This window comes from Eublepharis macularius, chromosome 2 (assembly GCF_028583425.1).
Source record: "Eublepharis macularius isolate TG4126 chromosome 2, MPM_Emac_v1.0, whole genome shotgun sequence".
NCBI lineage: Eukaryota > Metazoa > Chordata > Lepidosauria > Squamata > Eublepharidae > Eublepharis > Eublepharis macularius.
In genome coordinates this window covers 66,837,469-66,853,509 of record NC_072791.1, presented here as the reverse complement: position 1 = coordinate 66,853,509, position 16,041 = coordinate 66,837,469, and the positions used below count along the sequence as shown (strand labels likewise).

The window sequence follows — 16,041 nt, the reverse complement described above, 5'->3', positions numbered from 1 at the left end:
CCAATTAAGAATCACTTTCGGTGGTGGTCCTATTTGGCTTTGGTTGCCGTGTTTCCCCCTAGGGTCCCAACTGTGGGGCCCGCCTAATGAAGTTAAAGAATAGAACTGGAAAAACTTTTAACATTTACACCGATATCTACATATTCTATTGTTTCTTTTATTCTAAAGCTACAAAAGTCTGGTCTAAGGGGACACACGGTATCTCTGGCCCAGGGTGGAGTGATATCTGGCGAATCACTGGGCAGAGGGGGGCTGGGCTGGTGGTGGTTCCCCCAGGGTCATACACCGGAGGGGCGGTTCGCAGCGGCTTCCCTTTCCATTCTTTTAACTGAGAGGCATGAAAGTATTTTAGCCACGTTCCTCCTGTCCTTCTCTGGATGGCTACCTGATAGACCGCTGGGGAGACTCTTTTTGTGATAGGGACTGGGCCTTGCCACTTGGCTGCTAGTGAGTGCGCCTTTTGCGAAAACTTCCTGTACAGAACGAGCTGTCCTTCCTCCCACTGCCTGGGGTTCCTGACCCATCCCAATTTGCGGTCCATATCCTTCTGAGCTGTGCCCAACTTCTGGGCCACTTGCATGTGGACGGCGTGTATGGATGAGAGCAGGTCCTGGACCCAAGCATCATTAATCACTACAGGCTGCATATCGGAAGGGAGCTGCGTATCCAGCCAGAAGGCTTCCGGGAGCTGCATTCTTCGCCCTGTCATTACCATATGGGGTGTGAGCCCGTGAACTGCGGTAGTGCCTCTAATGGCCATTAGGATTATGGGGAGTTTTTCATCCCAGTCTCTCCCGGAGGAGCGAACCATCTTGCGGAGAGCCTCCTTGAGGGTCCGGTTGGTTCTTTCTATGGCGCCTGAAGCTTGAGGGTGGCCGGCTATGTGGAACCGTTGCTGGATGCCTAATGCTTTACAAAGCTCCTGTGTAACTTCTCCGATAAAGTGTGAGCCTAAATCGGAGTCCATGACTCGCACAATGCCCCATCTTGAAAAGACATTGTTGAACAGTAGTTTGGCGGTAGTGGCTGCATTGTTGCGCTTGCACGGAAACGCTTCGACCCATTTGCTAAAGGGGTCTATGACAGTGAGGCAGTAGCGATTGCCGCGAGCAGTGGGGGGAAGGGGGCCGATAAAGTCAATCTGTATGCGAGCCCAGGGTCCATCAATTCTCTGATGCTGGAGGGGAGCTCTAGGTCCGGTGGGGTCTGCATTGACCATAGCGCAGGACAGACAGTTGTCTACCCATTGCGCTACTTCGGTGCGCATGCCAGGCCACCAACCAACCTCTTTTACCCTTTCCAGAGTCAGATCCTTGCCTCGGTGTCCCTGTTCGTGGACAAACTGAATTAAGTCAGCCCTAACTTCCAATGGCACTACCCAATGGCGTTCGCCGGCTGCATCTACTGCCCAAACTATGCCTTCCTCTTCCCTGACCATGAGTCTCCCTGTCTGATCCCTTCCTGCGGCTAGGAGGTCAGTTATTTCTGGGTCAGATAGTTGCAGTTGTGCTAGGTCTAGTGTTCCTGCGGTTCCCTGAGCTTGGCTGCGGGCTTGTGCCCGAGTGGTGACAGGGCGGAGGGGACAATCGGTGGCTAGTTCCGGTGGGGGAGCACTCTCAGTGGCGGCTGCCTTGGCTGCAAGGTCTGCCTGGTCATTCCAATAAGCGGTCTCTGAGTTCGTCTTCTGGTGTCCCTTGACATGGGTCACCTGCGTTGGGCCGGAGCGAGACTGGAGGAGTGCTGCTACTTGCTGCCATAGCTGTAGGTGGGCTACGGGTTTCCCATCGCTGGCTCTCCACCCCTGATTCTGCCACACCGGGAGCCAGACCGTGGCGGCTTTGGCCGTCCAATCCGAGTCTGTATAAATGGCAAGTGGGCTTTCTGGGGGCTCAAACTCAAGCACCGCCAGAAGCGCTTGCACCTCAGCCGCTTGGCTGGAATGGGGGCGGGCTGGACCTTTGAGGGTATGGGCGTCGCTCACTCGCACGGCGCCGTAGCCGGTCCGAGGGGAGCCTCCAACGTGAAAGGAGGAGCCGTCACAGAACCAGCATGTGAAGCCGTTCTGTCGGGCTTCCTCTAGCGGGACTCCCCAAGTGACTGGCCAGACAACCTGTGATGGCGGGTCCAGGGGGCACTCGTGCTCGGTCCCGGTTACCAATAGGCCATAGGGGGCTGGAGGTTCAGTGGTTTCCTTTTTGAATTCTACTCCGCGGTTGACCAGGGCCAGGGTCCACTGGGCTATGCAAGCGTTTGAAACTTGTCCGTCTTGTATCTTTCCCGACAGGATATATTTGAGGGGCGTGTGAGTGGTTTGCACTATTGTACGTGAACCTCCTATGATAAATTCCCAATGGGTCAGACTCCAAACCAGAGCAAGGCATGTCTTCTCGCATGGGCTAAACTTAGTTTCTACTGCGGTTAGGTTGCGAGAGGCATAGGCTACTACTCTAGCGGTCCCTGCTTGCTGCTGGGTGAGCGTGGCTCCTATGCTCTTGTCTGATATTGCTAGCTGGATAAAGAAGGGCTGGGTAACATCTGGATGGGCTAGGGCCGGGGCTGCGGCCAGACTGCGCTTTAGCTCGGCTAAGGCTGTCTGTTGCTCCGGTCCCCACTCCCAGGGAGTGTTCTTCTTGAGGAGAGCATAAAGGGGGCGAGCTTTGTCTGCAAAGGACTCGATGAAGTCTCGGGAAAAGTTAAAAGTTCCTAGAAGGGCTCTGAGGGAGGGGACATCGGTGGGTGCAGGCAGCTTGGAAATGACCTCCATTCGCTGGGCGTCCGGGGTGCGACCCTCGGGTCCCAGGGTCAGACCCAGGTACTTGACGCTGGTCTGAACCAATTGGGCCTTTTCCCTGCTTGCCTTGAACCCAGTCTCGCGGAGGAGTTCCAGGACTTCCCTGGTGATTTGGCGGGCTAATTCTTCCGTGGGAGCGTGGACTAAAATGTCATCCACGTAGCTCAGTACGTGGGGCCTCGAGGAGGGTTGGAGGCGTTCCCACATCTGAACTACATGGGCATGACAAATACTGGGGCTGGAGTGGAATCCCTGGGGTGTCCGTTTGAATGCGTATTGCTGGCCGCGGAAAGTGAACGCGAACTTGTACCAGCAAGACTCATGCAACCGGATGGAGTGGAAAGCATTGGCCAGGTCTATGACCGAGTAGAACCGGGACCCAGCGGCAATGGCCGTTAGGATCTCATTATACTTGGCCACAACCGGGGCAACTGGAGGGGTGGTGGCATTCAGGGCACGGAAGTCGACCGTCATTCTCCAGGTCACTCCATCTGCTTTCAGAACTGGCCACAATGGGGCGTTGCAGATGGACTGCATCGGGAGTATGACGTCCCACTCAAGGAGTCCTTCTATGGTCTTGGCTATCCCTGCCTCAGCTTCTGCTGGGTACTTGTACTGTCTTTGGGGAGGGGGGTCCTTTCCTTCAATCAGGACGCAGGCGCCCTTCACTATCCCACACTCGGCCTTGTCTGTCACCCACACTTCGGGAAAGTCCTGAACCCAGGGGTCTCCTGTGATGGGGGCGAGAGGAAGGGGGGCCTTGAGGGCTGCGCATCGATGGACTGCATTAACAAAGTCTGGGCCTCCCGGGATGCGCCACAGGAGCCCGTTCGCTAAGTCAATGGTCAGTCCCTCGGCACGGAAAAATGGCATGCCCAAAAGTCCATCGTCTTCTCCCCGGTTTGCGCATGCCGAAATCCGGGTGGTCAGGTTCCCAACGGAAAGGGGGATATCCTGCCAGACCGGGGATTCCTGCATGCCGCCTCCAAAACCGGCGAGCTGCATGGTTGTGGGGGTCTGGGTGCCCTTTGTGACTAAGGTGGGCCGGAGTATATTAAGTGAAGCTCCGGTATCTATGAGGAGGGTGGCAGGCTTCTTCTTTTCCCCGGGAGTCCCGATCCCTGCCTTCACTGTCGGTCTCCCCCATGTATCCGGCTTTAGTTTGGCAACTATGCCCACGGAGGGAGACTGGGACTCGGGGCAACCCTATTCTGATCCTGCACCCTGATCGGTGGAAGCGGCACTTCCTCTAAAGGGGTTGTTGGGGCTCGGGCGTTCCCGAACCGCAGCTATTGGGGGACTCGAGAAGGGAGGGTCTGGCGGCAAAGGGGGCGCCGACGGAGGTACTGGGGGCTGCTGCTGGTCTTCCCATTCCATGATCGCCTTCATTAGAACGGACGTGGGCTTACCGTCGAAGAGCTCCATGTTCGCTCCAATGTTCTTGAGGCACATCCAAAGTTCCCAACGGAGGGAGTCCCTGGACTGGGGCGTGCTGCCGCGGTCCCGGTAGCCCTCGTGGTCGCCCTGCGATGCTCCCCAAGCATTAGACTGGTCTGGAGGCGGGTAGACCTGATGGTGGTACGGGTGCGATGCTCGCGAGTGAGAAGGGGCTATGGGTGCATCCTGTAGTCGGGGCTTGTGGGGTCCCTGCTGAGAGGAGGAACTGTAACTCGGGGTAGGCGCAAAGGAAACTCCCGGACGGTAGTCCCTCGGTCCTCTTCCCCGGTTAAAGCTACTACTCCTTCCCCTCAGGATTCCTCCCCTTGCCTCCGGATACGGGCTGCGTCCCTGTGGTCGGTACTGAGAGTGGGGGCCATGATTGGCATAGGTAACCGCACTAATCGGCTCGCTTTCCTTCCTACGAGAGGCTGGGGACTTCACATGGCGGATGGCGCCGGTCTCTCGCAACAGGCCAGCAATGCTTCTGATGCGGGATTCCAGCTCTCCCCATGTAATGCTCCCGGGCTCGACTCCTGCTAGGGCTAGGCGAGTGGTGCTGTTGAGTCCATCTATGACTGCTCTCCTGAACTCTAAGTCGTCGAAGTCCGGCATGTCACTTAAATCTAAATCTACCTCGTCTGCTAGTTCGGCTAGGAGCTGTTTCCTGGCTAAATATGCCTCTGGATCCTCTCCGGGTTTTTGAGATTCTGCAATATATAGGGCCTTTAAACTCTTGGTGGGCCACAGGAAGGCGCACAACTCTTTCATGGCACCATACTGACTGCGAGTGGCTAGTCTCCGGTTGGAAATATATGCGTTAAGAGAGGTGACTATTTCGGGGCTGGCACAATGGCGAGCCAGCTGAGCTACATCGGAGCCACTGGCAGAGGGCTGGGACATGGTCACGTGTGCAAACCATTGTATAGCTGAATCTCGGTTCAGGGGTCCCATGCGGTCCGCTATGGCTTGGAGCTCATCGGGCCTCCAATTGCGGGTTTCCTTAACTATTCGGTCTGTCTTCCTGCCATCATCGTCTGTGGTGACAATTTCTTTGGTAGCTATCAGATGGAGGGGCTGTGGAGCTTCCTCGGGCTGGGGCGAAGGAGGTGACCAACTGTCGGTACTACCTTCGGGGAGGGCCAAGAGGGCTGAGGGGTGCACGGCGGAAATTACGGCCTGTTGCATCCCCAAGTGTCGCTTTAGGGCCTCTAGCTCCCTCTTACAAGCTGAATGGTCCGCGGCTGCGGCTTTAGACTGGTTGTGGTCCGCCATGAACCGGGCGGCATGGGTGAGCTTAGTAATTTCTTCTTGTCCCTCAGTTAGTGCGTGCTCAGCCATATCGGCACGAGCGGTGGCCGCTTCAGCCTTGTGCTGAGCGTCCTGGAGGGCGGTAGTTAATCCTTGTTTTTCCAATATGAAATTGACGCGTTCGGCGCGCCACTCAACTGCTTTCTCCTCATGGTCTCTTTCCTGTTCGACTAGTTTGGCCCTGAGACTCTGGATTTCTAGATGCAGGGCGTCCTGCTCTCGTTTTGACCTCTCCTCTAACTCCTCCTGTGCTGTTTGCAACTTGCTAATTAGGGACACGCTGTCCTGCAGGGCGGTGAAAAGTGCCCAGGCTCCATATCTGTCCTTTTTGCTAGACCTAGGTTTCTCCTTGTCACAGAAGTCCTGGAAGGCGCTTCTAACTATCTGGAGTGGGTCGGGTCCCTTGAAGGAACCGGCTTCCCAAGGGCAATCTCCCTTCTTCACTAGCCACTTCTCCAGACGGGGCACGGTGGGGTTTGCCCGGTACATTTTTCCTTTTAGTTTAGGGCTGATCTCGGGGAGGTTAAAGAGTAGATCAGCGACACCAGGGGTGGGGCGATTAAAGCTGCTCAAGGGTTTTAACAACTTCTTCCTCTCTATGTTCCTTTTGGGAGGTTTATCCTTCCCTCAGGTCCTCAAGGGTTTTTACCAGGGGGTTTTAAGGTCCTACTTTTAGGGTTAAAGGGTATTTTTAAGGGTCCTACACTCTGTTCTTCTCCACCGGGGGAGAAGGAAAAATTCCTATTCCCGTTTCAAGCTTGCCTACAAGCCACGGGACCAGGAAAAGTTTACTGGCTCAGAGGGTGCTCTCAAGCTCTCTAAGCCCAAGAACCAAAAACGCTCAGTGCTTCCAAGCCTCTGCTCAGAAGCTAAAGCTCAGGGGTCTCCCAAGCCTATACTCGGAAAACCAAAGCTCAGGGGTCTCCCAAGCCTATGCGCTCAGAAAACCAAAAAGTGTTCCCAAGCCTCTGCTCAGGCAACCAGAAATGCTCCCAAGCCTCTGCCTGGAAACTACAACTAAGGGGTCTCCCAAGCCTCTGCTTAGGCAACCAGAGATGCTCCCAAGCCTCTGCTCAGAAGCTGCAACTGCTCTCAAGCTCTCTACTCAAGAACTAAACTCAAAGTGTCCCCAGGCCTCGTGCTCAGAGACAAACGGTTAAACTGCCTCCAAGCCAAGACCAAAAGACTGAAAGCGCTCGAGGACTGCCTCTGCAAGTCCCCAAGCAAAAGTGCTCAGGAGTAAATTTACTGTACTCCCAAGCGGAAAAGCGCTCAAGAGTTCTAACAACTCACAAGCAAAAGTGTGCCCAAGAGTCCCACTGACTCCTAAGCGAGGTGCGCCCACGAGTCTAACTTAAAACTCGCAAGCGGAAAGGCGCCCAAGAGTCTACCTTAAAACTCTCAAGCACGGTGCGGCCGGCTGCCGCGGGGCTTCAGGAACCTGGCTTCAGATTCCCAAAGCTAAACTGACTGAACAACCAAACGGACTATCGATCCCTTCACGTTTCCTCCGGAGCGGGGATTGAAGCCTAAGTGCTGGCAGGAACGGGGTTTGGACGGACTTAGGAGAGACGGGGGAGGGCGGAAAAAGAATTTTATATGTGCTGCTTCAGGATATATATATCTATAGAGCCTACTTCTGGGATCCCACCCACATAGACGCGTTTAGGCGGCCCGGAAGGTGGCCAGGAACTTCACCAGTTCAGAGGTCCTCACCCACAGTACACCGGTTATAACGGCTGGAGGGCCTCGCGGTGCACCACAAAAGGCAAGTAGTCCAAAGCTGGCTGAAGGAGGAAATGGGGGGAAAAGCCAACCCACAAGATAGAAATGCTCACTAGAGCCACACACAATCACACTTTTAATTCCCTGAGCTAAATTGCGCTCTTTACACTGAGGTCTGGAAAATTTTCCTCTACGTCAGTTCGCTGAAAACACGCGTGTCGACTCACGTGTATTCACACGAACTGGGTTATGCCCGCATTCTCCACCAGTAAACTGTTACCAGAACTGCTCTTTTATTATAATGGGGAATTAGCTGTAGCAGTCTGTAACTATTAATATTCAGCGAGGATCATAACCTATGTTTACGGAGGTCCTGATTCCAGACACTCTAGTGAAAAAGAGGCAGACAACGAGTCAGGTCCAAACACGTGTATTGAGTGTAGCGTAAGCCTAGCTTGCACAATCATACAAAGAACATACAAGGTCTAAGAAATACAGAGTAGGAAATACAGAGACGTTCGCATTAGCTGGTTCCCAACGATGATAGGGGGAATACTCACTTATCCTGAAGCGAAGCAGAGACACGACAGTGAGGTGGCCCAATGCCAGCACTGGAACCACAGACGGACAGCAAGGAAGTCTGGATAGGAATGGCCTAAGCCACGGGCAGCAAGGGGGGGGGTCTGGATAGGAATGGCCTAAGCCACGGGCAGCAAGGGGGGGGGTCTGGATAGGAATGGCCTAAGCACCGAGTGGTCTGGGAGACCAGCTTAAATACCCCAAAACGTACCCTGGGGCTGGTGCTGTACTTGGTGGTTCTCACAGATTAAAACAAAGGGTCTAATGGGCTACTGAATGGCTTGGATGGGCCACTTTGGTAATCAGATTGTGATAAGTGACACCTCAGGAAGAGGGGACAAAAGAGGGAGGGGGAAATCCAAGTGGGCTGAAAGGATGTTCCAGCGGACAGGGCTTGTCCTGATGTCATCAGCTTTGGAATGCGGAGGTTTCTTTGAGATGCATTCTCTAAGTGCTTGGGATGGTCGGCACTTAGTTCCTTCTCCGGGGCGGCTCCTAAGATATGCAGAGCGGGGCGAGGGGCTCTCGCTGCGGACGTGGTGTGCCCGCTTCGCCGAAATGGCTTCTCAAAGCAGTCTTCTTCCCAGGGTCTTCTGGCTGCCTAAGAACATGGATGCCGGCTTGGGCATAGCTGGGGCTGGATAGCAGGCTGCCCGATAGCGAGGGCAAGCTCGGCGACCGGCTCGCGGGAGGCTCCAGGCGGGAACTGACCAGGGAGCGCCTAGCCAGGCTCACTGGAGGTTTCCCCGGCAGGCGCCCGGCTGCTAGCAGCGGCTTGGGCCCATATGAGGCAGGCTTCCATGGAGGCAGGGGGAACAACACTTTAAAACACAGTCCAAAGCAGGGAACAGGCACGGTCCGTGGCAGATGGCAAAGCAGGCACGGGGAACACAGTCCAAACACACGCTGGGAATTCCAGATACAGGCCAGGGCAGGGCTTGCCCAGGAAGAGAGTCCTTGGTGCAGTTAACCAAACATGGAGTCAGTAAACTACACAGTCTATTGCAGCAGCAAGATAATTGACACGCAGGCAGGAAACTGACACGTGTATCAGAACACACACGTGCAAAGCAGTCTTTGGTGTAGCAGTAAAACAGCAACGCAGGAAACTTTAACACAGTTCATAGCAGGCTTCAAAGCAGGGGAGGGGGCCTACTTGGCAACACAAGGGAGCAAGGAGAGCGTGCTTCCTCTTGCTTCTACCAGCGCGCTCCCCTTGCTCCCCTTGCTCCCCTAAATGCACTTGGGAGCCGAGTGCGCTGGCAGCAGTAAGAGGGAGCCTAGAGAAAGAACTTCTGCCAGGGACAGGGGGGATTCTCCTCCTTCTCTCTGACAGAGGTTCTTTCTCACTACATTTCCCATGGAAACTTGTGGGAAACTGACGTGTGTCCTCCATGTGTCAGGTGTCTCTTCTAGTTTGGCTCTTAGTGGATCATGATAGATGTGATAAAATTATGCATGGGTAGATTTCATTGCCAGTGGATATAGTTATGACCTGTAGCATAGATCACTTTTTAAAAAGAGGGCTTCATGGAGGATAGATTTATCAGTGGACTGGCTACTGGCCATGATGCCTAAAGGAAGCCTCCATGTTCAAGGGCAATAAATCTTTGAGGCGATAGGAGACCATGTCATGCAGCTTTGACCTCTATGTCCTGTTTGTTGAATGTCCAGAACTACTGGTTGGCCATCAGGTGAAAAAGGAGGCTGGACAGGATGGACCAGTGGTCTGATACAACTGGATGCTTTGTAGGTTCTCACCAGCACAGGTAGTCCTAGTGTGCCAGGTGCTTTTAATATCATCCAGATGTACTACATATTTAAACATCAAGACAATTCAGCTTATAGCCATTAAGAAAACCTTCAGGAGCCTATTTTTAGCCACCCTTAATTAGCAGAGTATGCAATGTTGACTTCATTCACTACGTTATTGATCTTTTTGTCCTCTTAAATACATAAACAATGTTAAGATTACTGCTACTGCATCTGTAGCGTCAATGATAGTGCTACTTACCTAGATGATAGTGAAAAACTTATGTTTTATGCTAAGCCTTTTCTGGAGATGATCATGGACTGATAAATCTATCTTGTTAATGATGCAGTCTAATTTAATTATCTGTTCTTCCTTATGGAACCTCATAAATGTAACAGTGTATGGAACATTTTGAGTAATATTTTACTTGCAGTTTTCCTGTGTGAATTGCTTGTCCTTATGCATCACTTTGGAAATCTGAAAGAAATAATCTGATTCATTCTAAAATTTAAGATGTGTTGATTTTATTTTTAATGTCTTGTTCTCTCTTTGTATGTCCCCTCGAAACAAATGTCTTGTGACAAAGGTTTCGTCTGCAGTTCCTGGCCACCTGGGGCTGGAATTCACATGCTGACATTGCTGTGGATAATATTACCTTTGGTCTAGACTGCTCCCCTGATGGTAAGTTATTTATTATTATGGGAATTTTGACTAGGTAGTCATTGTGCCAATTCATTCATTTGTATTATAATATTTCTATCCCACCTTTTTGCCATCAATGACAACTCAAGGCAGCTTCCAAATAAATAATCACCAACAGTATATTATGATGGTTGTTGTGGGTTTTCCGGGCTGTATTGCCGTGGTCTTGGCATTGTAGTTCCTGATGTTTCACCAGCAGCTGTGGCTGGCATCTTCAGAGGTATAGCACCAAAAGACAGAAACGTCAGGAACTACAATGCCAAGACCACGGCAATACAGCCTGGAAAACCCACAACAACCATCGTTCTCCGGCCATGAAAGCCTTCGACAGTATATTATGAATTTAAAAATGAGCATAAGAAACTATCAACTACAGGCTAAAAGCAGCTATATACATCTCCCTCTCTGGCTACAGTGGTCCATTTGCCCACTATTGAAAGTCCGACAGCCCTGGAGAACCATTGGAATTGGACCTGCAGAGGAGAGCCCTCCTGATCTCCTAGGCGAGACCATTCAAGAGGGTTGGGGCCGCAAGTGAAATAGACCATTTTGGGGCTATGGCAGTTTGAATGATTCTGAGGGATGGAACAGAACAGTTTAATTTCTAGAGAAGGAGAGCAGATGAAATCCAAAGAACAAGTAGTACGTATGTGTACATACTAAGCTTTAAAAGGCATCCTCAACATCTCCCCAGAAGGAAAAATAGGGACAAAATAAAGACAAGTTTAGGTTACAAAAATGGGGACACTTGTGTATTTATTTTGACATACTATGCAAATAAAGATATACATGTTTCTTGAAATACTTGAGTTCATAATTCATACTTGAATTCCTGTAAGCTGGCATTGTTTTGCCGCTCTGAGTACAAGCCATTTCATTCATCATCTCATCCTTTTAATTCAATTAGATCTCGGAGAAGCCCAGCAGCTCTGCTTTGCTTTCAGTAACAAAATTACTTCTCTCTTTGCCAGGAGAAGTTTCAGATGTCACTGACAGATCCACTTAATAGCCAGGCAAGGGAGGTTATATTGGGAGCTTTGCTGAAGGGAGGAAAGAGGGAACCACAACAAGCACGAAAGAATAATTCACTTCTTGGATAAGAAGGAAATGCTAATTTCTTTATATGTTCTGGCTGTGCAATTTACCACCCTTGAGAATGTCATATTATAGAAATCACGTATGCATGTCTAAAGGAATGAGATGTAAAAGACCAACTGCCATAGGAGGGCCTGAATTGTAGGCTTTAGGATTGAGGGACAGTATGAAATCATAGTGGTGTAACACCATGCTAACATACAATCTGATCAGCTTTTATTTTTCCTGATTGGAAAGACAGAAACTTTCTGCCATTTGTCTTCCATTCTTTGTTTAACATTCTGACCCAAGACCTGATGACTGAGAAGCATAATGGCTGCTCTGGATTTCCCTAAGCACTGCATTCGGTCTCATTTGTGACCTTGTTTCCTTCCTTATTGCCAACTTCCACATTCTGTCTTCACAACCTGCCATAGAAAAATCATAGGATGTGCATGTCTCCTGGTGGAATTTTGTGTGACAGATAAATAGCAGCTGACAACAGACTCTTAATTTACTGTTTAAACTGGTATTAGAAGCACTTGGCAGGCATTGTGAAAAGCTTTTGAATAAGGCACACTGTCAGGTTTGCCAGATTCCCCACTATTTAAAACCAATTGCTTCTAGGTCACACCAGAAATGGCTAATATGGGAGGAGACTGGGGGGGGGGGGTTGTCACCACATACTTTCATAGATTGCACAAATTCTCTTTTATGGGCCAAGGCAGAATGTGTTAGAGGGGATCTGAAGCTGCTGTCTGGGTCCTTGCAACACGAGGAAAGGGGTGGCCAGGCCAAAGGATCTTATTTCTGATGGGGTGTGTGTGTAAAACAAGTGATTCCTCATTGAGATCAGGCAACTTGGGAGCAGGACAGCTGAATAATTTCCACATGGTGTTGGTAGAACAAGGTACCTGCAGGCTTTGTTTTGCCATGGTGGTGTAGGTGGGAAGTCTCTCCCAGATGGGCACTAATCATAGTATTGTACTCAGTTTTCCTAGAGTGGTTGCTCTAGGGAAGTAGACCCCACTGGGGAGAGGGAGGCTTCAAAGGCCCCTTTTGCACCACTTATGACTCAGTGGGCAGAGACATAATTGATTTTCCTGTATCCCTTGCTCAGTTTAAAATGTAGTCCCTGTTTTGTTTTTTTTAAAAAAAAGGTGTCAGCCAGAGATATGATATTGGGTGCATTACCTCTATATTCATCTTTGATTACAAATCCAAGAATTAGAAGAATTCATGAATAATGTGGATAACTTGGTCATTGATGGGGGTAAATTAATTTTAGGTTTGTGGGCATGATGTAGATGTAGCCAAGAAGAGTTTGAGTGTGTTTGAAGAAGGGGAGAGGCTATTTGTTTGGATATGAAGAGCTGCCTGAAGGCAGCCACTGAGCTGTAGATCAAGCCAGTGATGCAGTTCAGGGCTGTGTTTTAAGGAGACGTTTACTTCCTGCTGAAGTGACTGGGTTTATTGTATAACTCTGGGAGTCAGCAGCTGAGCTGGAAGGAGACTCTGGCCTTTACTTTCCTACGAAGTGCCACTGAAGGCTAAGAAGACCAAGAACCTCTTTGTACTCAACAGGAAATAACTTAATTTGGTTTTCCTTTCCTCCAGAGAGCTCATTTTGTATTAATTTCTGGTTCTGTCATAGTTGTTGATCTGATACTTTATTGGAAAAGAAGGCTGTCTGGCCATATAGTTTGGAAACTGTCCAGGGCAGGTAGCCTTCACTATACCTCTCCTATGATTTTGCACTGGACACATTCACGATGAGAATTTCGTTTTATTTTTGCAATATATATATTTTATTTTCTAAACAGTAAAAGGGATACAGAAAAAAATGAAATTAATGTTTCTATACCCTATTTCAGAAAATTTGAGACTTAAAATAAACAATATGTCTATAACCTCTATTAATCAGAGCTCATGTCCAGATTTTTATTGTTAATTCATATCTTTTATTTCTCATCTTTATCTATAATAGGCAAAGTAATTTTCCCATTTGTTTTCAAATCCTTTAATGGGTCTTTGATTTATATAATTCGTTAATTTTGCCATTGCTGCATAGTCTGTCATTTTATCTTTCCAATTTTCTCTAGTTGGACTTTTTTGTCTTTCCATTTACTTGCCATTACTATCCTTGCTGCTGTTAACGTATACTTTAATAGTTCATGTAACAGTTTCTCAACATTATCTGGCAATATTCCCAACAGCATAATCTCTCATTTCGTTGCAAAATCCATTTTTAAAATCTTTTGAATCTCTGCATGTATTTCTTTCCATTTCTTTTTGGTTTTTTTGCACATGCACCATGTGATAAAAGGTGCCTTCAACTTCTTTACACTTCCAACACATCTCTATGTATTTCTTACCCATTTTTGCAATATGTTTTAGAGTTATATACCATCGCTAGAACATCTTATTCCAGTTTTCTCTTAATATTCAGTTAGCAGTAAATTTTATACCCTTCGTCCATAAATGTTCCCACTTTTGGAATGTTATCTCTTTTCTACAATTCTGAATCCATTTTGATATACACATTTTAACTTGTTCTGTTTCTGAATCATACTGAAGTAGGAGTTTATAAATTTGCCCTAACATATGGTCTTTCCGCTGAATGATTATCTTTTCAAAATCCATTAAATCTCTTAATTGGCCTCTGTGATCTTTCAAAGCTTCCTTTAGTCCGGAAATTGCCTGAAGATATACCAGCCATTGTATCTTTTTTCTTCTTCATTGACTGATTGCCACATTTTGATTTTTCCTTGAGAATTTATCATATCTTTATAAATTATAAAATCATTAGTTTTCCTTGTATGCTTATTTGGTGTAGTGGTTAAGAGCACGGGACTCTAATCTGGAGAGCCGGGTTTGATTCCCCACTCCTCCGCTTGAAGCCAGCTGGGTGACCTTGGGCTAGTCACAGTTCTCTGGAGCTCTCTGAGCCCCACCCACCTCACAGGGTGTTTTGTTGTGGGGATAATAATGGCATACTTTGTAAACCGCTCTGAGTGGGTGTTAAGTCATCCTGAAGGGTGGTATATAAATCGAATGATATTATTATTATTATTTTATTGTTTTTATTATATTTTTATTCTGCCCTCCCCACGAATGTGCTCAGGGCAGATTACATCATTTAAAATATAGTCATAGCAATGTTACATGATTCAATAAATACATTTTAAAATCCCTAAAAACATTTAAAATTTTAAGTAATTACATAATAAATAATTAAGAAGAATATCAAGAGGGCAGCCACCACAATATAGCTTTTACATATCTTCACTCGGATAAAACCCCATAGGCAATACTACTACACTTTCCAGGTGTAGCAGAGTGGTGGTAAATACAGTGGTGATGAAAACATCTAGTGGGAGGGATTTAAAACAGTTAACTTGTGGGAAGTGCAGTAAAATGATACGCAACATTAGGTTGAGGGGAGGCAGGGTTATAATAGCTCAAACTATATTTGACTGAACTTTCCTTTTCATTGTCTGTCTCCTCTCTTACAATGTCACCTTAGGCAGAATTACCTTGTAACCCACAGACTTTAGTGGACTTAGGGCTAAACTACACGAGATGCCTGACATGTGTCGGGTTCTCTCAAGTTTACCAGGGTAGTTTAGTCAGGCCAACAGCAGCAGCAGGACAGGAGGGAAAGGGTCAGCGAGGGGAGCCCAAAGACAGCCGAGCCAAAGCTGACAGGCAGCTAGCAGTGACAGAAGGCTCTCTTTGGGCTCTCTTCACTGATTCTTTCCCTCCTGTCCTTCTGGCCCTGCTGCTGTTGTTCTGACATGCCCTCCCCTGAGCTCCTGAGTTCAGATCCACTCAGGTTTTCCTCTGTGAGCTTGGGGGTGGGGGGAGGGCATGTCAGAGCAGCAGCAGGGCCAGAAGGGTCAGAGGGAAAGAGTCAGCAAGGGGAGCCCAAAGCTGGCAGGTGGCTAGCAGTGGCAAAAGGCTCTCCGCAGCCTCCCCTTCCTAACTCTTTCCATCCTGTCCTTTTGGCTCTGCTGCTGCCGCTCTGCAAAAATCCTCTCCGTTTGAGTTTTCCTCTGGGAGCTCAGGGACAGGGGGCATGTCAGAGCAGGGGAGCCCAAAGGATGGAAAGAAAGCAGAGCCAGAAGCAGCAACAGAGTCACAAGGACAGGAGGGAAAGTGTCAGCAAAGGGAGCCCGAAGCTTCCAGGCAGCTAGTGGCGGCAGAAGGAGCTGCTGAGGCTCTCACCACCACTGCTAGATTCAACCATCTCCCCTCACAGAGAGTGGAAGGAGACTCCTTTCCCTTTCTGTGAGAGCCAAGCTACAAGTGACGCCTGACGCAAGTTGGACACTTGTCAGCTTCCCTCAAGTTTTGATGGGAAATGTAGGCATCCTGGTCTTGCAGCTGTAATGGAGAGCCAAGCTGTAAAACCAGGACACCTACATTTCCCATCAAAACTTGAGGGAAGCTGACAAGTGTCCAACCTGTGTAAGGCGTCACTTGTAGCTTGGCTCTGAGAGGGGATGGTTGAGTCTAGTGGCGACGGTGGCAGCAGCTCCTTCTGCCACTGCTAGCCGCCTGGCAGCTTTGGAATCCCCTCACTGACTCTTTCCTTCCCATCCTCTGCTGCTGCTGGCCCAACTACAGCACCCAGGTAAACTTGTGAGAACCCAACACATGTCAGGCA

At 49.1% G+C, this 16,041-nt stretch overlaps 1 protein-coding gene across 1 annotated transcript in view; it reads left to right on the top strand.

The window, feature by feature from the left end:
• Positions 1 to 16,041, top strand: part of LTK (leukocyte receptor tyrosine kinase) — a 171,046-nt gene that overhangs the window by 86,082 nt on the left and 68,923 nt on the right. Inside the window, exon 10 of the mRNA XM_054969925.1 lies at positions 10,183 to 10,277. Within this exon, the coding sequence (XP_054825900.1) occupies positions 10,183 to 10,277 (95 nt within the window). The remainder of the gene's footprint in view (positions 1 to 10,182; positions 10,278 to 16,041) is intronic.